The sequence below is a fragment of the Penicillium psychrosexuale genome (genome assembly GCF_028828465.1).
Source record: "Penicillium psychrosexuale strain IBT 29551 chromosome Unknown utg000003l, whole genome shotgun sequence".
In the NCBI taxonomy this organism is placed as follows: Eukaryota; Fungi; Ascomycota; class Eurotiomycetes; order Eurotiales; family Aspergillaceae; genus Penicillium; species Penicillium psychrosexuale.
The window spans coordinates 2,791,279-2,813,382 of NW_026643188.1; the positions used below are offsets into that span (position 1 = coordinate 2,791,279).

At 49.2% G+C, this 22,104-nt stretch overlaps 6 protein-coding genes across 6 annotated transcripts; 2 read left to right on the top strand and 4 right to left on the bottom strand.

Annotated features, from left to right (window-relative positions):
- N7518_004981 (glutathione S-transferase family protein) lies at positions 1-795 on the top strand (the record flags this gene model as incomplete). The annotated part of the gene is made up of 3 exons (XM_057185908.1): positions 1-37; positions 93-316; positions 370-795. The coding sequence occupies 3 exons, from the start codon at positions 1-3 to the stop codon at positions 793-795; spliced, it is 687 nt and encodes a 228-aa protein (XP_057042678.1).
- A 1,100-nt stretch (positions 796-1,895) lies between these two features.
- Positions 1,896-3,455, top strand: N7518_004982 (isocyanide synthase family protein; the record flags this gene model as incomplete). The annotated part of the gene is made up of 1 exon (XM_057185909.1): positions 1,896-3,455. One exon carries the CDS (start codon positions 1,896-1,898, stop codon positions 3,453-3,455), a length of 1,560 nt encoding a protein of 519 aa, XP_057042679.1.
- Positions 3,456-9,044: 5,589 nt separating this feature from the next.
- N7518_004983 (uncharacterized protein) lies at positions 9,045-10,734 on the bottom strand (the record flags this gene model as incomplete). The annotated part of the gene is made up of 2 exons (XM_057185910.1): positions 9,045-10,515; positions 10,580-10,734. 2 exons carry the CDS (start codon positions 10,732-10,734, stop codon positions 9,045-9,047), a joined length of 1,626 nt encoding a protein of 541 aa, XP_057042680.1.
- A 933-nt stretch (positions 10,735-11,667) lies between these two features.
- Positions 11,668-18,161, bottom strand: N7518_004984 (putative ubiquitin-protein ligase E3 component (UBR1); the record flags this gene model as incomplete). The annotated part of the gene is made up of 2 exons (XM_057185911.1): positions 11,668-11,935; positions 11,998-18,161. 2 exons carry the CDS (start codon positions 18,159-18,161, stop codon positions 11,668-11,670), a joined length of 6,432 nt encoding a protein of 2,143 aa, XP_057042681.1.
- A 1,068-nt stretch (positions 18,162-19,229) lies between these two features.
- Positions 19,230-19,580, bottom strand: N7518_004985 (uncharacterized protein; the record flags this gene model as incomplete). Its single annotated transcript, XM_057185912.1, has 2 exons — positions 19,230-19,391; positions 19,464-19,580. The coding sequence occupies 2 exons, from the start codon at positions 19,578-19,580 to the stop codon at positions 19,230-19,232; spliced, it is 279 nt and encodes a 92-aa protein (XP_057042682.1).
- Positions 19,581-20,399: 819 nt separating this feature from the next.
- Positions 20,400-22,042, bottom strand: cp8 (putative carboxypeptidase Y; the record flags this gene model as incomplete). The annotated part of the gene is made up of 4 exons (XM_057185913.1): positions 20,400-20,471; positions 20,535-21,001; positions 21,061-21,421; positions 21,470-22,042. 4 exons carry the CDS (start codon positions 22,040-22,042, stop codon positions 20,400-20,402), a joined length of 1,473 nt encoding a protein of 490 aa, XP_057042683.1.
- Positions 22,043-22,104: the final 62 nt, after the last annotated feature.

Consider the following 22,104-nt stretch of genomic DNA (forward strand, 5'->3'; position numbering starts at 1 on the left):
ATGACTGGCACTCCCTTCACACTCTACACCCACGCCGGTAAGTACTTCAATTTACTACCAGTTCTGCGGATTCCGCTGACCGTCTCCACCAGGCCCCGGCCCCAACCCCGTTAAGGTGGCCATTGCCCTTGAGCACCTCGGTCTCTCATACGACACCGTGCCTCTGGGCTTCGGTGAAGGCAAGGGCAACGTCAAGGATCCCGAATACACCTCCAAGGTCAACCCCAACGGACGTGTTCCCGGTCTCATTGACCACGGCAACAGCGAGTTCACTGTCTTCGAGAGTGCCGCCATCCTCCGCTACCTGGCAGACAAGGTAAGAAGCCGAACCACTCAATATAAGCCTCAAGCCTGACTAACTCCACTTAGTATGACGCCTCCGGAAGCCTGGCCGGTAAGACCGTCGAGGAACGCGCCGCCGTTAACCAGTGGCTCGCCTGGCAGGTGTCCGGCCTCGGACCCTACCAGGGCCAGCTGGTCTGGTTCCTCGCCTTCCACGAGGGCGCCCACGGCGAGAAGCCCAACCCCAGTGTCATTGCTCGCTACCAGACTGAGGTCGAGCGCCTGCGCACTGTCCTCGAGGGTCACCTCACCTCAGCGGAGAACGGCTTCGTCGCTCTCGGCCGTCTCACCGTTGCGGATTTCGCCATCTTGCCTTGGTTGAAGCTTTCGGGCCTGGCCGGACCAGCCCTCAAGCCCTTCGAGGAGTACCCCGCTATCAACGCTTACATCAAGATGTTGGATGCTTTGCCCGAGGTACAGGCTGCTTACAAAAAGGCTGTTCCTCCCATGTAAAGAATAAAAAATTCGACCACATGTCTCATAGACCGCAGAAAGTTGAAGGAATTGATATATCATAACTTCTGGATATTTGCATATGATTTTTGTTTGCTCCAGTACGCTTAACAAGGATATCCATATCATTGTCATAAAATTGCCAGAGAACCTTGACCAGTCTCGCCCTAAAGCTAGAGGTTTGTTTTTTTTTTCTTCTTTTTTCCTTCTTTCTCTCTACCCCTGTCTTTTTCTATTTTTCTCTTTTTTTCGCTTCTCCTTTCTTGTTACAAAAACAACTTCTTTCTTCGGTAGGGTCATTCGTAGGGTCATTCGTTTACAGAGGGGCTCAATAGCTCATAGGCCCCTCATGTTCGGAAACAAGAGAGCTATCAGAAGGTGAGAAGCACTTGGACAATGAAATAAAATCGACATAGAAGAAATGAGACCCGAATAAATGAACCTGGGATAGGATCTGCACATAGCGAAGAAACCTCCCGTAAAGCCCTCTACGCACATAGAACTAGTCCCCAGCAGTTTACCAAACATAGGCTGATATGGATGAAAACAGCGGCAAACTACAAAGAGCAAAGTTTCATTCTTACCAGGTTTCTCAAAAGCTTGACTAAATGGCTCTTGTCGATGACGGGACGGGGGGCCTTCCAGGTGAAGTAGCCTCAGTTCACAGGCCCCCATCGACGGAGGAAAACACTTTGATGACTACCCCGCCAGGCCGGAATCTACATATCTACCCAGGCCAGCCACTGAATCAATAGCTATGAATAGAATGAGGACGGAAGCCGCGGACGACAGCGCAACTTGGCGATGCGCTGACACGTGGAATAACCTTCCAGGTTCTCCTACACTCAAATGCAACATCCAGTCGGGCATCAACGGAGCTGAAACACGACATATCCGCGGACGACGGATACCGTAACAGGCAGAGCAGCATTTCCTGGTTTGAGGGCAATCGGACAGAAGAGAAAATATCAAAAAATTGTAGAGAAAAGATCCAATTCCACTCTCGACATTTGAAATAGATTCATTCTCGTCCTCAACCCATTTTTAGACTTACAGTATACCCTTCCAAATCATCAATTCAATCATCGGTGACTGCAACCATGCTGTCCAACGTGATCACTGCCCAAAAAGCCCCCCACATCGACATAGTCGAGGCACCCCTTCCAGCCATCCGAGCATCGTCCCGGGTAGCATTCATACCCCACGCAGAGACCTGCCGAAACCAAGAAGCCCTCGTCGTCCGTATTGCAGAGATCATCGCCTCATATCGCATCTGCGGGCCCGACGACCGCTACGAGGATGTATACAAGCCCCGACTCCTCGAGACCCTGCAGTATTTCGTCTCGAACAACAAGGAGATCAACCTGGTGGTCCCCGCATACCCGTTCAAAAGTCCAAACCGTGAAGATAAAGTCCTGGGACCGGACCCAGACGTTGGCGAGCGCCTGTCCCTCGAACATTTGAACTCGCTCGGTGCAAGAATTACCCAGATCTACCCAGGAGGCGCTCAAATCACTATAGTCAGCGATGGCTGCTGCTACAATGATCTGCTTGGTGTGTCCGATGAGGGGACATACCGGTATACCGAGGGCCTGCACCGGATTGTGGACAGACTGGGTCTGCGCCATATCCGTTTTGCAGACCCATTCGATCTTCTCGATGGTGCACCCAGCGTGCCCGTCAGCGAGGAGGAATACGTTTCTCGCATCGATGATCTCAAGGAACGCCTGTTCAGAGGTTGCTCCGGCGAGAAACCCCAAACACTGGATCACAATGCCACCCTCACGTATCGCGGATACATCAGGTTCCTGATGTCTGATCTGGCAACCTTCTACCAGAAGAAGAAGGTGAGTAAGAGTGCCATCAAGAAACACTCTGCCGTCATTGCCCGTGTCATGATCGAGCGCGGCCAGGTCTTCTCGGCTCTTGTGGCGGCCGCCTCGCCGCCCCACGTCCGCCTCTCCATCCACGCGGGTGACAACACGAACAAGCTGTCTGTGGCACTGCTTCCCCAGAAGCGGTTTAGTAACTTCCCTGTTACGCCGTGGCACAACACCCCCTGTCTTGAGGCGAATCAGGTGTCCGTGAGTCTTGGACGTAAGCCCACAGGTGCCACCGACGGAGCCATCTCCTATCGAATCTGCCACGACGACCTAGGACTGCAGTTTCTGTGCGCAGATGTCTCGATGTACGGCGTGATTGAAAGCGAGCTCCAGCCCGAACTCCACCCGCTATACCCCTTCGGACTGAAGGTTCGTGTCCCGCAGGACCTGCCGATGACACGAATGCGGTTGGACCGGGTCGCGGAGCTGGCTCAGGTGCATTCCCCGATTTTGTTCGAGGGCCTGGACCCCATGCAGTATACCGCCGAGACCGGCAAGGAGTTCCTTCGTGTCGCTGGTCGCGGACTGTCGCTAAGCCTCCTGCATGAAGGTGTTGCTGCGAGTTCGGCGGCCACGTCTTACTTCGTGCAGATTCCTGCTGCACGGGAGGATGGTGATGCGCTCGTTCCATTTGTTGAGGCGGCTGCAGCGTTGGATGATGTTCGTCTTCGTGTTTTGCATCGCTGGCAGGCGAGCGATGCTGTGGTTTCTGACCATCGCATTGCCCTTCCTGTTCATCTCAATCCATCTTTCTTGAGGGTTCTCCGTGGAGACTGATAGATACCGGTTTTTTTGGTTGGTATACGAAACAAATTGGCACGTAGGTAGGTTGGTTATAGATATACGGGATCGCCGTTGTATTTAGTCTCATGGAATATATATATGGTGTTGATAGTTATGTATTAAAAAATCTTGATCACAAAGCACACAAACTCTTCATTCCAGTAGAGAAATCTCACACCAGCCGTACTGGATAACAGGGGATTGGGGGAAGTAACAGTCGAGGATGAAGACGTTGATTTAACAGCACATGTATTTTGAGACAACGCCTTAGGTGTGTCCTCATTTACGATGGCAGAACCTGCATAAAAGAATCCACATAATGAAAGATTGAAAGTTCCCGTATGTATTACTATTTTATTGGGTTCGCGGTAGCATTGCCTTTTCCAAGCCTTGCACCTCTGCTGGCAAAAATACAAATTTGAGTCGATGGCTGTTAATTCAAGCGATTAGGTATGGAATGGAATAAAGAGAGATTCGGAACTGCCACAATATTTTGGGAATTACGTAGGCCTCCAAATCACTCATCCACACCCTAGTTCATCGGCCATGGATCACGAGTCGCCGGTCAAATTGCGGTCTAGGGCGTGGGGGGTGACCTGATCATTCGATCAGGCTCAGCATATTTGAGGGGTGACCGCATTCAGCATGCAACTGCACACAGATTTCCTGCCTCAAGTACGATCGCCAAAGCATAGCATAACAACCTCCCAGTTTCAGCTTCTCCGGCCCTTGAACCCTTGCTAAGGCACGCACAAAGCGTACTTTGTCACCCAGGCCTCTCCGCTTGGCCCTTCTAACAAGCTGCAAGGGAAAATCAACCGCGATGGGATTCTAAGCCACCGCCACGGTTTTGTTTCGTTTCCAGAACCCCTAGATAGCAAAAGAGAGAAGAGAAGGGTGGATCTGAACACAAAGGACAGGCCAAAGTCCACTGTGTTATAGTGGTCATAGTGATCTATCGTGTGAGACGATCCATGCCGTTGTGGTGTTGAGGAGTGTAGAAAGGAGACAATGATTGGAAATTGGGGAAAAATAATATCGGCGCCCCTCCTTTACTCCTTCGGTCAAAGAAGTTCACCTGGGCACAACTCGTCACAGTCATACAGTCAGCTCGGTTCAAATGTTGCATGGGTTCCAACTGGGTCTTTTCATTTGGTCTTTTCATTTGGCCTTTTCATTTGGCCTTTTCATTCGGTCTTTTTGGTTTCCGGAGCCTTTCCTTTTTGCTTCCTATTCCCGTCCCTCGATCTACATTTGCTGACCTTTCACTCTGGTTCTCTTTCTCTCGCACGTCCTCTCTGGTGGGTCACGAAATGGAAAAAGGAGAATCTGTTCGAAAATGGATCCCAATCTCTCTTTCTCGTCGCCACCAATGCTACAGCCCATGATCCCGGTTGCGGTACTCCATTGTGCACATATTTTCCAACCACCCGAGGGGGAAAGACTTTAAGACTGGAGACTAGAGACTCCACAACGAAGGTTTTTACCTATCGCCTTTCGTGGCAGGTGGTCGTGAGAGTGAGATTACTCGACAGTACTACCTGCAATACAGAGTTCACCGTCACAAGGACACATCATGGATTTCCTTACACAGTATTCCCTTATTCCCTTATTCCCTTTTTTAAGACAATAAAACAACATGACAATTACAAAAATGAAAATCAATTCTCGGCCCTTAGAAGGATCAGGTCTGGAATGAAGTGTATCACTCATCCCTGTGTTATAGCAATCCCATCCCACCGATGATCCCTCTGGTCACCGTTCTACCCTCGACCATTGGCGCATGCAACGACCGCCATCGTGATACTCGAGGCGCCCCGTCATCGGCCGTGTCCTAGGTCGCTTCGCTTCGCGGAATCTCCGCCTATCATGGAAATCATCCGAGCTCATCGCTTTCTTCCTTTAGAGCCACAAAGTACCCAACGTTGCGTACTATGTAAGTACAAACAAAGGTACATACACTGTACTTCGTCGCGGGATAGAGACGTCTCAGTCGTCTACTTTGCCGTCTCAGTCTGATTGGCGAATTACAAAATTTCCGGTACACACCTTGTAGTTCTCCTAGGAAACCAAATAATCATCCTTAATAATCTAATATTTGGGGGGGGATTGGTGGTTAGGGTGGCTGATTCAACACAGAAAAGCTGAAGCCGATCGCTAAGTACTGCACCCACTCTGCTATAGTACTTTTCTTAGACTGCGAAAGCATTCGCCAAGGATGTTTTCATTAATCAGGGAACGAAAGTTAGGGGATCGAAGACGATCAGATACCGTCGTAGTCTTAACCATAAACTATGCCGACTAGGGATCGGACGGGATTCTATAATGACCCGTTCGGCACCTTACGAGAAATCAAAGTTTTTGGGTTCTGGGGGGAGTATGGTCGCAAGGCTGAAACTTAAAGAAATTGATGATTAAATTTGTAACCCAATTTAGGCCGACTGTTTGAACCGGGGTAGATCCACGCCCCGCGAGTAAAATATTGGCCATTTCCCGTACAGTCGCATGCCGGTGGGCTCCTCCGCGTGAATCCATTGAGAGTATCCATTGTATAAGCGATTTTTCTTCCGTTTTAGTCAATTTATGACTATTGGCGCGAGTTTCGAAGCGATTTGAAAGGCCGGTAAGACGATTCCGTAAGGAAGAAAATAGTACACTAAATTGGCGCGCTGCTTCGCGAATTGAAGAGATTTCTTGATTTTTAATAGCCTGGGTAGCTAATAAAAGCCTGCCTTCTTGCTCTATTGGATTTTGAGAGGATTGGGAGCGAATAGCATGCAATCGCTCTTTATTCTTGGGTTTTTCCATGTTGAAAGACGTACGTTTCCACGTCTGGCTTTGGGATAGCTTCCTATTGTAAGAAAGCTGTCATTGTCCTCTGCGGCATCGGAAGGATCTGTATAATAATGTCATATTAGGTTTTGTTCGAACGGAATAGTTGGGTAGAGATAAACTTGGAATACCGACGGTTTCGAAACTTATGAACAGTCTGAGTTAGTCCTTAAGGACAGCTTGGGACTGAGATAACTGGCTGCGTTCGATTCTTATCCATTCCGTAGCTAACGGATTTCAGACAAAAGTCCTTCCTAAAACATTTCGAGATTATTGTATTCCTATAGCCTGCTCTTCGATCTTACGAGTGATGCGCTAGAGTTCCGGTCGCCTATCCTGAATTATATATTGCCACTTATTTGTTTCAACAACTGCCAACAATATTTTATTTTCTATGGCCAAGGCTACGCTTCTCTCCTTATTGGAGATGCTTTTTGAGGTGAGAAAAAAAAAACAGCATGTCTAGTGAAGTGAATCAGTCAGCCGAATGTTTTAATATTAAGAGCTCCGAACTTTATATACGACGCAGAGAGTTCTATCGTCGTATATATGGTTTTTTCAAATATGTGCAGCCTGTTACGTGCCAGGTTCTCTTTAACAGAAGAAGTGCATTGCTAACGAAATATCAAGTATGAAGAAAAAAAGAAAACAAAACAAAACGTAAAACAACAAACGGGTCTTTATACCCCTTCGGGGGCATAACCCTATCCTCGCTTATCCCAGAAGGAAGGTACGATTGCCTTGTGCAAACGAGAAGGAACGACCAACGGTACGATCCCAAACGGGAAGGTACGAGTTCTTCAAGTGCCAATCGTGACACAGCCATTCTGTTAATAGTCACACTTTTATGTCTCTAAAGGAATCAAGACGGTCTCAGTCCGATCTGTATATAGTATCGTTTGCCGACTATTCGGTCTATTCTCTAAGAGTATCCTAGCATATCCGTTGCTCTAGATTGCCAAACGAAGATGATATTAGACTTTATGACTGAGCCTGCTAGGTTCTAATTGACCTAATACTAATGACAGTCTCCCTGAAGCAGTGTCAACGAAAGACAATCGATGGCACAGTCCTGTTGTTAAAGCCTCGGTTATCCTTTTGGTAGCTTTGAGGTTTTCTAGAAGGGTATAGATGCTCTGCTACGAGATTTTGCGTGGGCAGTGGGCCTAGTAATGTTAATCGGTTCGATTGTATCATCGTAGGCGCGAGATAAATGCTAATCTAGAGTACGGTTAGTTGATGTGGAACAACGAGTGAATGAAGGCTGAACTCACTGTGGTATATTCAGAAGCGGTCTTTTTGTTTTGTTAAGTAGTTTGGAAGCAGAGGAATGATGAAGACTATTGTTTTCGAGCAAGTGGCTAGATATAATGGTATCGCTTTAGGCAGAAATGTTAGGGGTAGGGGGCAATGTTTAGAGTTCCTAGGATTCGAACGAAATAGCTATAGGCCCTTAGGACTCTAGTAATACAGCTTAGTGGGCTCCTGGGAATGTACCGCAGGCTCCCAGGAGCTCATCGGGTATTATTGTTGATGGTTTGTCTTTAGCTTACAGATTACTTAGCAATGGCGTGAAAGACATGACGGTATACGCCTAGGAAATCCTTCGGGTCGTGCGCTCATTAGCGAGAGAAGTGGCTCATCATCGTCACCTGCTGAACACTAATTCCTCCAGTTACCGATATAGGGAAGGGTTCTAGATCTTCAAGGTATTCCTAGGAGCATAGACTGAAATGAGGTATTTTCTGATTGCTAGTTAGAATATGTTAGGCAAATGAGGGGCCGCAAATTTCGTCATAGGCGGCTAGATCATCCAGTAGGCATGATCGATGGGTCTAGAATATTTTTGCGGATGTCCATCGCTAGAGCTGAAGTCGTATTCCTAGGAGCAAGCGGCAGGCAGCAAGAGCGATAGTCCGTTAAAAAATCAACCAAAAAAAAAATCAGAATAAAACACTAAACTGGATTTACAAACCATTCAACTGCGGTTTTCTGAGGTATTCCTAGATATTGTAGAACCAAAAATGGAGGGTTGGATATTTTCTGCAACTATGTAGAGCTCGGCGAGGTTGAATAGTGGCATAGGCGCAGAATAGTAAAGCCAATAATGTGGCTATACTGTGCATTTGCCTTCCAGGTGGAGGCACAACAACCAGGATCGACCGCCAAATTGATGACACCAGCCTTTCGTTGAGGGGACAACGGTCAAGTGCTGGGTGAACGACTGCATTTGGATGGGGCTAGCGTGGTGCATTTTATTGAGGTGACCTGCTGACTTAGCTGCTCTCCCACTTTGCTCAGGCTGCTCAGGTGACGCCCAGTGAGCAAGTCCTTGAGCTTATGTAATAATCAGGTCGTGCTCAGTGAGCGAGTCATCTAGCTTATGTAATAATCGTGTGATGCTCAGTGAGCGGGTCTAACAATTACGTAATACTCAGGGGCGTGCTCAGTTTTACTCAGTGAGCAAAAAGCGGCAAGGGGTGAGCACTAAAACGGAAAGGGAAATCCAACTTGCCCGGCCTAAAATCCGGTGTATATGTAGAGTGTATATCGCCTTGATTGTATCTAAGGATGATATCCAACAGCGATTGGAAAGGGGTTAATACAACGGTTTAAGGTGACTTCTAGTAGCTAAGTAGAAAAGGCATGGCATAGCAGGGTATCAAATAGCTTCAAATGTCGATTTCATGATAGAAAGTACATGTAGGAGACAAGGGAGAGCCCAAGTCCTGGCATCCGCAGCAATGACACTCATGAAGCCTCCTTCTTGCGACTCTCGACAACACGCATAACATCTATGACGCTATCTTTGTCGCCCTTCTTCTTCTTGGGGCCACGCTTTCTCTTTTTCCCGCCTCGCTCGTCGTCGTCAAAGTCGAGCAGGGGACCATCGTCCTCCTCATCTCCGTCTTCGTTGCGGCTTCCTCCGAATCCCATATCCATATCTGCAGCATCCATAGCGTCCCGGCGGTGTGCCTCTTCAATAAAACGCTTGTGACGAAGGGCTGTATCAGACTCGTCTGCTTCGCCCTCTGCCGAGGGAGAGCTCTGCCGGAGGGCTGCAGCTCGTCTGAGGGCTGCAAGAATGGTTGGATCTTTGGTGAGGGGGTTGGATCGGTCGATAGGCTCCTCTTCTGCTGTAGTCGAAGTCCCAGTCGCAAAGTAATTCTTGGGCTTTGCAAGTGCTGTTTTAGACGCGGCAGGTTCCTTCTCCTCTTCACTCACAGAACCCTTTTCGGGTTTGCGAGTAGCCGAATCTGCCACTTCGCCGTCTTCATCAGACGATGAATCGTCTTCGAGTCCAGCGAGAGGATTGTAATCATCACCGACACCGGCAAAAATGTCGTCGTCCTCATCCTCGGGTGCCACTTGTGCAGCGGCACGGGCGGCAATATCAGCTGGAATTTCCATGCCAAGGGGTTTGAGACTCTTATCGGGCATCATGAGCTCTCCCTCAGTAGGTACAGGCACTTCGGTCGGCTTATCAAGCCACCTAGTCTTCCTCTTGGTGTTTCCTTGCGCATCGGTGATGAGAAGCACTTCGCGTCGACGGCCGGTCTCATCATGCTCCACAAAGCGCTTCTTCTCGGGCTTTCTATCGCCCAGTTTCTTGAATTTCGAGCCGAGTATGGACTCCGGTGGCGGGGTAGGTGTGGCAGCAGCAGCGCGGCTTGCCTTCAATTCCCGTAGGATTTCATCGCGGGTCTTGGGCCTAGCAGGTGGCGGTGCCATAATTCCCTTCTTCTTTTCTTTCTGTTGCTTGAGCGCAGCAGCAAGCTCCTCAGCTCCCTGCTCTTCCATCAGACGATCGAGTTCCTCATCTACGTCTTCTTTTTCGGGAGGCGGCGCAGGTTTCTCGGCCGCTTGTGACACGTCCTCGCCAGCTCTGATCCTTTTTAATAAATCCATATCCAGTCCTTTGACCATGTGTGTGCTTCCAATGTCACCTCCGACTCCAAGGTCTCGACGTAGTTTGTCGAAGGTAGCCTGGTCGATTTGTCCCAACTTAACCATATCCTCTAGTGCCTTGATGCGCGCCTCCAGACCCGTGTTTCTCTGACCTTCGTCCTCTGCATTGCGCAATTTCGCACGATCCTGATATCCGGTCGGTAGCGAGGTACCCTTCGGCGCGGCGGAGGACTTGAACCGCTTGGAAGGTCGGTCGCCCTCGCGGCGTTGGTCGAAGAGCTGACGGGCAAAGTCCACACCAGTGACTGAACGCCTGTAGTATTTCCAGCTGTTAGCTTCCTCCGCAATAATAGCAATCTGTAAAGTAAACGACATACGGGGTCATGGGAATGTTGGACCGCATTCGCGACCCCAGTGACCCGCCCGGGGTTGCGCCGCCACGCGATGCATCACGACCAGGCGTTGGGCTCTGGGGTTTAGGTTTTGATGATGACTGGTCGGCTAGTAGCCGGCGAAACTGCTCGTTATTCATGATTCTCGAGCTCAAGTTGCAATGAAGTTGAGAAAGGCTCATGTTAAGAGGTGGAGATCCGGCTTGGCACTGATAAGACTATCGGCCAACCTTTCAAGCTTTCCAAGGTTCTCAGGGCATTTTCATTAGTTATGCAGGCAATTTAGGTAAGTATGTTTACTTCATAGTATTTCCCTGCTAAGTGACACTGCCAACTATGTGTGAATATGGGCGGGCATTTGGCCTCGTTTGGCGCACTGTCAGTCTTAGAAGCATTGTCACAACTAGTCCCTTCGAAGAAACGTGCTGAGCAATATGGCGCTGCTAAATGTCACTAGTCGGAGTCCTCTAAGAGCGGCGATGGTATTCGCTCAGTTAGTCAATCCTGATTTAGACATTCAGAATCATATACGACAAGTGAGCTAGATTGATGATGATAGGCATCCAGGATATAGTTAGAAAGCCTGTTGTGCATCAATATATTCTCACAGCCAATTATGCACACATATTTATGCAGAAGAAAGACAAAAAGACATATATATATCTAAGAAACGTCATCTCCCTCAACTAGAAGCTATGCGTAGGAGTCATTTACGGGGGGGAAGCGAGAAAGGAAATGCGAGTGTCGAGGACTCATTAGAAGGAGTATAACAGGGAATATATGCAGCAAAACAAAGACCTTTTTAACTGTGTCGGTGGAACTGGTATTAATATATCCAAATCCAACCGAAATTTGAGTTGAACATAGCCTGGTATTTTTGAATCATAACTACCGAGTGAACCTATTAATGAGAAGAATTTCAGATATACAGTGAAAAAGAAAAGAAAAAAAAATCGGTTAAACACACAATCACCATAGTTTCAAATTCGCCATCGAACATCAAAAGTAAGAAGGTAAGGAATCTAAACGCACGCATATCAGCAATAGCAGAAACAACCCCATTTTTGTGCTCATTAGATAGTCTCCCAGCCTCCGGTGTTAATCTCGGACTCTAGCTTGCGGCTGATAGTCGCAGGAATAGAGTGTGACAGCCATACATCGCGTAGTAGCCGGTCGTATCGCTTCTGATTGAGGATAAGCTGGCGGTTATGGCGGAGACCGGGATCAACCTCGCCATGGCGGTCGAGGTAGGGCGCGTAATGCCAGGATCCGTTCGTGTTGTGCAAGTAGAGAACCGTGCATTTGCGAATATTGATGAAAAGACCAACGTTTTTGCCGCATCTATTGTGGAAGACTGGTTAGCTGGAAAGTACTCACAAACAAAGTGGGACGGGTATAATTACTTTTGAAGATGTTGGTTGCAGCCGCCAAGCTTGTTCACCATGCAGCAGACTGCCTGTGAGCAAAATATTTCTCCGCAGAATAAACAGATACTAGGATCAGTGAGCTCCTTCTTAGAATTGGGGCACCGACGACGATTTGCCTCTTCGATCAGGCTATCGAAGTACTTAGGAAGGCCAACAAGCTCGAAGATAGCAGGGTGCGACAGACTGGGCCAGAGACGGTGGTCTTCGAAGCGAATGCCTGAGCGCGAAGCGTTCCAGTGGAAGATCCATCCTGAAATGACTGCGTCGAAGGGGCTGTTTGTATTGCGTGCGGGCTTGACAGACATGAGAATCTCATCAAGGGAAGGCAGTTGGAGTGCTTTGGCCAGGCGCTCAAGCTCAGAGGACTCCACGTCGGCGAAACCTGTGTTGGGGAACTCGACACCATGCTGAACATGAAGAAGAATAACTGCCTTGCGCAGGAATGCTAGTCCGTAGCTCGTAACAAGTCGCCGGACGGCCGTAATGATGCCTGGGGTGGCAGTTTCCTCTCCATCTTTGACGTAGCCACTCTCAGCGGGGAAGGATGAGCCCTCAGCACGGCCGACAGAGTTCGCCTTCAGTTCAGTAACGACCGAGTCGAAGAACTGCTTGGTCACTCTGAATTGTTCTTCAGATATACCAGCAGCCATAGTATGGTCCTCGGGGTGGGTGGCGAGTTCCTCCTTTAATCCCAGTGGCCAAAGAATGAAAGTGACGGCGACCTTCACAATCTCAGCCACGAAGCACATTCGCACAAGATGTCTGATATCAATATCGAGGACTGGGAGCAGAGACAAGGATGACTCTGCGAAGAACACGAAGGTGTCCACAGCTAGCAGAGGCTCGATGTTACGGACATCATTAAGCAAAGCTGTGCCATTCAAACAAGGGTGCCCGACAAGTAGCTGGCAAATCTTTTGGCGATGCATCTCCTGGAATTCATTTGTTGGATGGCTTTTTGATGGTCCCGACGAGTTAAGACACCCAACGGCAGCATACGTCAACACTGTCTCGGATAGAACGCGCAGATGGGTAAGCGTCAGCGAAGGAATTGTGTCCAGCAAGGTCGAGCCGGGCTCTGACTCGACACCACGCTGCGCGATCTCGACTGCAGCAATGCTGAAACCAAAGCTCCGAATTAGAGAATCAGTATGTACAAGATCGTCATTGTTATTCGCCTCAGGAGTGTTGTTGAACATCGAATTGACATGGTTTGTTGTGAGTGTCTTCTTAAGCCGCCTGTAGCTCTGAAGCAGTTCCGAAATAGGGCTGTCCGAGGGACTCGACACCTGCTGAAGTGGGCTGGAAGGGGAGAGGTCTTCGGTGGGAGGGAAAACACCTGGCATTGGCATGCGTGCTGGCGTGACGTATTGTGCAGAGGCAGTTGCTGGGAAATACGAAGCCCTCAGTTGATCAATATTATTGGCAAGCGGAGGAACCAGGGTCTTAGACAAGTAGTCGATAAAGATGTCAGTATATGGTTGAGGATAAATCTTCTCCTTCTGCATGAGGATTGTGAGGTTTTGCTGTTGGTTCAAGGCATGCTTGAGGCCTAATTGAATCCACTGGTCGAATGATTCGGACGGACTGAACGGAACAAGGGGAGACTCTTCTTTGCCCTTCCAGGTGATTGGGAGGAATGCATTTCCAAGAGCTTTGCAAAGAGGACAAACAAATTCCTTGAGATTAGTGTGCTCGGGATGATGACGCGCAATTTGCTGGGTGTGTCGCCGCTGTGTCGCCAAGAAGTACTGCTCAAAACAGGAGTAATGCATTATATGCCCACAGCCAGTAGTCACAGGCCCACGAATAGTGCTCTTCGCGTTGAACCCTTTACTCAGTCCAATCTTTTCACTAATGACTTCACCACCAGAAGAGTCAAGACGCCGGATGGTAGTATGGTTCTCTCCGGATACACCGAATGGTCGCACTTCTTCAGCAGACCTGTCTAAACTTGTTGGTGTTCTGAGCACCTCGCGAATTCTATCAGAGTCCCTGACATCGGTCTGTCGCAAAATCGTGCTATCTTGAACCAAGGCAAATGTACCGTAGAGCCTCGAATCGCTGGTCTCTTCCTGGCACAAGATACATGTTCCGCTAGGGTATTTCCATAGCTTCTTTTCTGGGGTTGCGTCTGCATCGGACTCGAGATCGCTGAAATCTTCTTCGCCCCAATCTATGTTACCCTGACTATTCAAGAATTGTTGCTGCTGCTGCTGGAACTGCGCCATCACCTTGGCTTGCCTCTCTAGCGCTTGCTTCTTCTTGATCTCCTTGTCGTTATCTGCATCAATTGCAGGAGAATTGGTGTCAATCCGGTCGAAGGGAAATTTGAGAGACGCAGTTGCCGATGAATATGTGCGAGGGCGCTTTTGCCACAGACGTTTGAGTATGTGTCGGATTTTAGGGCCAGATGCAGTGAATTCACTCGTGACGGAGATTCTTTCCAATAAACCGACAATGGTCAAGTGGCCAGCCTTGATCTCTCGGGTCTTTGACAAAGCATTCCAGTTGAATGAGTTGGAATGGTCTTCTACCATATCAGTTTCCTCGGAATCATCCTCCAATACCGCTGCAAGGACAAGGTGCAGAATCACTTGAAGGAATGTCTCAACGCGCGTCGATGGGATGGTTGGTGTACACTCTTTTGCAGAGATAACGTATTCCAAACATTGATGAACAATCTGTGAAAACAGCATTGTTCCGGCGAATCGAGGGAGATCTAAGAACACGCCAGAGCTGATGGGTCGAAGTTTTGGCTCAAAAACAATGTCAGATGCATTCTTTCCTGTCTTTTTCGCCATCCATTCCTTGTAGATATTCTCTGCTTCATCTCTTTGGTTCTTTGTATAGTGTGCGCTATATGGATCAATAAGATCGAGATATTCGGGCTTCAATTCAAAAGTACCAGAGTCACTTAAGCCCTCGGGCGGGCGGAAGTTGGCGACGTCTTCCAACACATCTTGGAACATGTCTGAGTCCAGAAGCTTGTCACTAAGGCGGGTCGAGAGGTCGGAGAAAGACAGCGGCTTGAAGCATAAAACATGAGCGATGTCACGTTTGATGTTTTCGTGGGTGAGATGAATGCTGTCATCGATGGCAGTCAGAGATGTTCGGTCCGTCAGGAGAATCACCAGTAGATGAACAAATTCCTCTGCCACATCCACAATCTGGGTATCTTCGTATCCAGGACGGGGCATGTAATTTCGAGCCATCCACTCAACCATGCCAAAGCGGTGTGCTATAGAAGCAAGAACTCTGCTAGGATCACATGTGACTAAGGCAGTCTGGAGAAGAAAGATATCTCTGTAGTATGCAAAATCACGAGAAGAGACTCCACGGTACTGGGACATCTGATGCCGAAGACTGAGACCATTCCGAACCCACATGCCAGCCTTCATCTGCGCCAGCCAAGCGCAAACTCGAAGTGGATAGTCAAACATAGCCAGGAGCAAGTCCTCGGGTCCAAGGGCAAGCAAGATATCATCGATACTACTAGGGTTAGCAGTCCGAGCGGCATGAATCTCACTCCTCGCCGCATTGGCAGCGTCAAAGAGCACGCCACGCATAGTCTCGCTACTTATATCTCGTCCGCATTCAATAAGCCACGACAATGTGTAGTGGAGGGCATGGTGGAAACTGATAGATCCACGTTCCACCACGAATTCAACCACCCGATGGCAGGGCACTTGACCAGAGGTGCCGACCTCAAAGTCAAAAGGTGGCAGTAGCTTGAATCTTAATTCATCTTTTATTTCTGCCTGGTCGAACCGCTTGCGTTCTACACCAGCTGAATGGATAATCGCTGTAGTAGTGGTGGTCTCAATTGCCCTCAGAAGGTTGTCATCGTTGTCAATTTCAGGGTCGCGGAAAGACTCGCAGAATTGGCGGCAAAGTCGGTTGATTTCCCGCATGAGAATTGACGCACTGATCCAAGCATCCGTTTCATATTCAACGTGTTCACCAACAGCGCGGACATTAGGGCAAATACCCTGTGACAGCTTGACAAGGTCAAGGAATTGAGGAAGGTATTGTTCCTCGGTCCGCACACGATGCTGTACGTATTCAGATTGGAGAAGGTATCGCAGGTCAAGGAAGAAGTGGTAGAGACGTCTATTTGTAACTGAGCCGGCATCAAACGCCAGGGTGGCGTTGGGGTCGACGGATTGTGGTTCGCCGACTTGTCTCGTGGTTAAGAAGGTGTAGAGAATGGACATCACCTTCGTGAGGAAGTTGCCTCGCACGACAATTTCCTCAGTGATGGAGGGGGTCGTGAGAAGTTGCAATGAAAGGTTGACAATCGAGTGGTCCGGTTCTCGATCCGCGATGAGGTACAGTTGAGCCAGAGCCGTGTACAACGCAGACAAACGAAGACCCATAATGCGCTTGAACTGAGGAACATTGACAACAGTGCTGATGTAGAGATCACGCAAGTCTGTTCGTGTCTTCTTCCACAGCCTCAAGTCATACAGCACCAGCCAGTCTAGGCGAGTACGCTGCCACAAGTCTTCATACGGAGGTACTTCTTCGCCCGGGGCGGGAATGGGCGGCCGGACTTGCCAGTGGCTATCCGTGTTCGAAGGCCGTTGTCGGTACGAACCAGGAGTCTTGGGAATGGGGATATAACCTGTAGGGGCGGATTCAGGGCCAGGACTTTGAGATGCGGACGGGCCTCGTTCGGTAGAGGACCGATCTGCGGTTTGATTCAGTGCTGGTCGGGGTGGTGGCTGGGTGCCAGTGAGTCCGGCGAGAATGCGCTCTGCTAGAGCAAGTTCCTCATCTGCATCTGCTAAGATCATATCTTCATCTTCTTCCCGGTCACGAGAAAGTTCGATGTCCATCTCGTCGTCATCTTCATCATCAGCATCGTGGGCCTCGACATAGTCTTCGTCTTCATCTTCGTCTATAGCATCGTCATCAAGCATATCGTCTTCGTCTTCGTCTTCGTCTTCGTCGGCGGTCAAGAGGACCTGGCCATGATTAGGCAAATTAATCATCAGCGTGCGACCTGGAAGGTTCTCAGTCCGCTGATGATCGTCAATGCCCTTCATGCCGATATCTTCGTTATATCCCCCACTGCCCTTTTTCCAGGGCATAAGCATTTCCTCGCAGATGGTTTGTCTGAAAATCTCATTGTCCTCGAGGATTTCGCAGCCAGCAATATCAGCCAACCACTCGACTATTGTTGTGCACATTTGCTCGCGAAAAGTATCCCGCGCAGAGCGCACCGTGACGGTAACCTTGATTTCCTCGATTATCTTAGAAACCCCTAAGAGTCTGTTCAGGTCCCTCGAATACTTTATGACACTGCGGCCCATATCGTTCGTTTCATGAGCCCGTGCAAGGCCGAAGCTATCTCGTTCACGGCAAGCACGTGTGACCTGGTGAGAGACATCGCGAATTGTATGCTTCTCGTCATTCCACAGCATGACCGCAAATTCAGGTTCTTCTTCCTCTTCATCGCCAGCGCCATACCAGTCCGGACGCAATCTAGAGGCCTCCTCATCTTGCCTAATGCCCTCGACAGTCTTTGGCAGCCGCAATTGCTCCGGGGAGCAAGAGATAACATCACAGAAGTAGTCGAGCACACGGGATATAGTCAAGCGAATTGAAGCCACAAGCTCCGAAGGCAATGCCCGCTGCGCTCGTTCCTTTCCCTTGGTATTACTACTATCGGTATGAATGGCGCAAAATAGCGGAAGGCGCCATGCTTCGTCATCACCACAATCACAGCAGCCACAGTTTCCGGAGGAAAGCGAAATCTGATATTGATGCCCAGTGTGATCCGAGGAATCGAAGCATCGACTACACAACACGCACGTATCATCTGCGGCACATGTCACGCATCGGTATGTGGCTTCCCCAGCACGGAAGATATGACCGCAGCGCTTGCCCCGTGCTGCCTCACTGTACTCAGCTCCTTCCCGGGCACCTTGAGCCTCCGCTAGTTTCCATGGTCCGGCCGGAGTTCCCTCTGGGAACAGCTGTTGTATTAGTTCTGTGTTGTGTCCGACAAGCGATCGGAAGAGAAGCTCTAGCAGGTCCTTCTCGGCAGCGGGGCCATAGCGGAAGTTGTGTTTCTTGGGCAAACGGAGAAGACCATCACCGAGCAGTTTCTCACATTCCCCGAGCATGAGCATGATCTGTTGTTGTGGCTTGCTTGCCGTCGCGCAGGCTATCACAAGGAAGTGATGGGACAGAGCGCCGTTGTCGCGACAATGCGCTCGAGGTAGTAATGGTCCGACGCAGGTGGTTTCTTCGCGGCTATGCAGGCGGGAAAAGAATTTTCAAATGAGGATTCAAGGGATCGGTCCGGATTGAGTCGATATGGTTCTCAAGTGTGGTTCACGTTGCTCACACGATGATACTTTGTGGTGGGGGAAAGGTGAGAGCAACGGGTGAAGTGGACCAATGCAGGCGAACAGATGAGCACAGATACGGTGAAGTCATACGCGTTTGAAATTTGAATACAAAGCTCAAGGTCCAACAGGCCAAAAATATACAAGAAGAAATCAATTTGAGAGTTGTTTGTAGAGACCGGAAGGTAACATTTTTCGCTATGACATCGATGGAACCGGTCCGTCAGTAAACGCCACAGCCACGCTACGGCCTTATCACCACATATGTATCGATAATGCCTGGCACTTGAGACCTTTCCCCTTCCATTTTAGTGCTCACCTCTTGCCGCTTTTTGATCTCAGAGTAGAATTGAGCACGCCCCTGAACACTCTGATCCGCTCACAGATCATTATATAAGCCGATCAGCATCTTGTGATAGTCACATGAGCATTTTGATCCACTCACAGATCATCATATGAGCTCTCCGATTTGCTCACAGAGTAAGACCAGAGTGGAAGATTGAACGCACTGAGTAAACTACATCAATAAAATGCGACATTTTAGTTTCATCACGTGCGCTCCACCTCTCCAAACCGCCCCCATCTTCCCATCAAAAAAGTGCCGGCGTCGTCAACGCGACCGTTCGTTCTAACGATCTCTTCCTATCCAAGTAGCAAATGACCGTATAGCCTGTTGACCTATCAATCTTCCAAACGAACATTTGCTCCCAGGATTACTTCATTTATTAGCCCCACCCTGGCGCTTTATAAACGCGGCTCCGCCGGGGAGAAAATGTTGGTATAGTGGATCACCAAGGAAGAACGGCCTTGCATCTCGCAGCTGCTAGTGGAAATCTATCGGCCGTCAAGCTACTTCTTGACAAAAAGTCCATCGATTATGGTGCGCTGGACCGAAGAAACAGTACGCCGCTCCATGCAGCTGCAATAGGTGGACATCTCGCAGTGGTAGATCTGTTGCTGCGTCGAACGAAAGCTTCCGTGAAATGCAAGGACATGGGTGGTAATACTCCACTGTGGTGGTCCACCTTGGGATGTCACGACGAGTCAGAAGAATGGACGACTTGCAACGAACTTTCGGCTTACCATGCTGTATAGGTAGGAGGTCATGAGACGTTTCCAGGTAGCGAAGTTATCGCTTCCTGTCAGAGGTTCGATGGCCGTGACCACTCGATCGGGCGAGTCGTGGGCCAGAGCCGACATGATGATAGTGAAAGCGGCGTAGATATATAATCAAGAATGGTGAAGATTGTTCTCAGATGAGTAGAGACGGAACCCGAGAGTTTGCTCTCGGGCTCATAACCTGTTGTAGTTCGGAAGGAACATTGTTTTTGTTCTTTCCGAGGGGATACGTAAGGCTCTATATATACAGCGAGAAGACCAAGTTGATTTCCATTCAACTTGATTCTGCCTCATATCACAACAATTACGAATTCAAAATATAATGGATTGATATTAACGCTCTCTCTTTTCCATAGATTGAAATTACACTACGGCGACCTAAAACCCCAGCCTTAGAAGAAACCAAGGGAGTGCCCACTTGCCACCAATGAATGACCTTAGTGTATTTACAGGGTTAGTATCCTATTGGGCAATATCACCGCGTTCGGCCCCGGGAAACGATTTTGGGCACGATTTTGCAGGCGATCAGATATCGGCGCTAGATAATGCCATGGCGGAAAGCCACAAGTGGTGTGTGACGAGAGGGAGATGGTGATGTAAACTAAACTTGAGGGTAGACCAGGTCTAGCAATCTATACCACTTGTATATGTAGAGTTTTCTATGGTAAAAATGTTCCCAAAGGCTTGTTGAACCTTAAGAAGTTCCAAGGTTGACCCGACACGCCGTTGTTCGGTGTGACAATCCACCCCCCTGCACTTCGCCATTCTCGCTGCATTGTGCCAATAAGAACACATGGATGCGGTTGCGCATTCTAATATAACTCTAAATGGATCTGCAGACCGTAAAAATTGTTATATTACAGCAGCCACATAGAGAACTTTCAATCATTTGATCAAGAGCTAGCAAAAGGGAGCACCCGTGATCCACCGTGTCAGTATGTCAAACGCGACATCCGGACGATCTTGGGGGAGCTAAAGTAAATCAAACATCAGAATTTTTCCAATTTTAAACACCTTGAACCAGAAGGGACTTACCAAATGACCCGCCCCGTCCACTGTGACAAATGCGAACCGCGAAGCCGTCTCTGCCTGTGTGTCTATTTTCACCCGAACTTCCTTGGTCATGCCAACTGTGTCATTGTGACCAGCTACAGTTGAAGTCCAAGGTCGCAGCGGCGTCGATGCAAACTCGACCTGTCCCTTCCAGGAAAGTGAATCGGCCCATCGCAGGGTTCCTGCCGTGTTGCAGGCTAAATCGAGATTTCCCTGGTATGCCAGGAAATGTACTCCATGCGAAAGCAGGAAGACAACTGCATCGGAAGAAGACGTCATGCCTTCTGGTGTAGTACCAAATGCTTGAACCACAGCGCTGGATTCCAATTTATACTCCTTGACCTCGTCCGGGGGCGAGAGGGCGTTCCAGACCGCAGGAGAATTGAGATATTCTTGGATGTAACCCGCTTTCTTGTAGCAAAGCTCATCGATCTCACACGGGGCCGTGACTGTTGATGTCATTGCATTAAATTAAGCATTCCTTGGATGTTGTGAAGGGTTTTCTTACTGTCGAAGCGGTTGCGGCCTCCTTCGCCACTTTCATTCTCATACCACCCAATGATACCTTCGTAGCAAACAGAGCCAGCAGCCTTGCAAATGGCAGGATCGGGATTTTGAATGCAGGTCTTAGCAACGTCCATGCATCGGGGCATGTTGGCAGCCATGATATCGCACCGAGTCTCGTTGAACACAGGTGTCGGAACACCGGGCTTGGTAGTGCAAAGCGTTTCCCAGTACCCATAGAAGGTGTCCATGGGTGACATGTAGCCATTGCCCACCAGGCACGACTCAAGATTGATCTGGGGCTCTGAAGGATATCGCCCATTCTGGGTCACGATTTCCGCACCAAGGTAGGGGATGTATTTACCCTGCGGAAGTCAGTCAGAAACACGCAGTGACTGAGGAGCAATGCTTACCGCATAAGACTCACCCGCAAGATGAACGGGCGAGGAACGCTTGTGAGGGAAGATCTCAGAGACAAAGATTTGAAGGAAGCGGTGCATGTCAGCGGCAGCTTCCTGCGAGTCGTGCGGGACCTCGTGGCTCTCGTCAATGTAGGAAAAGCCGACATCAACTGGTTGATCAACAAATAGTAAAGATGAGTTTCGTGACCAGGCCCAGGGATTTTGAACAGTTCCATTGCCGTGTTCATCGATCAGACATGGGCCGATCTCCTGGAATAAGCCAAGCATGCTGGAATCCCCTGGCCCACCGGTCATCCACAGCGTGAGCGGATCGCCGACGGGATCGTTCTGGCTTTCAAAGTACCAGAAAAACAAATGCTTCGGCCCGATGTCTAGCCATCCTGTGTACTGCGCAGAGTCTGTCGCACAAATTGATTGATCTTGTTGTCGGATACGCACCGAGTGGGCAGGTGAATTTGAGCTCCGAAATGTAGTGAAGTCCGACGTCAAGGGCACCTCCGGTCGCAGCACGGTCTGCGAGGCATAGCCCACGCCAAATAGCGCAGCAAGCCAAGAACTTAACATTGCAGGGATGAAGCGAGATAAAGTAACAATACCTGATGAGGAATATGGTGTTGTTATAATGA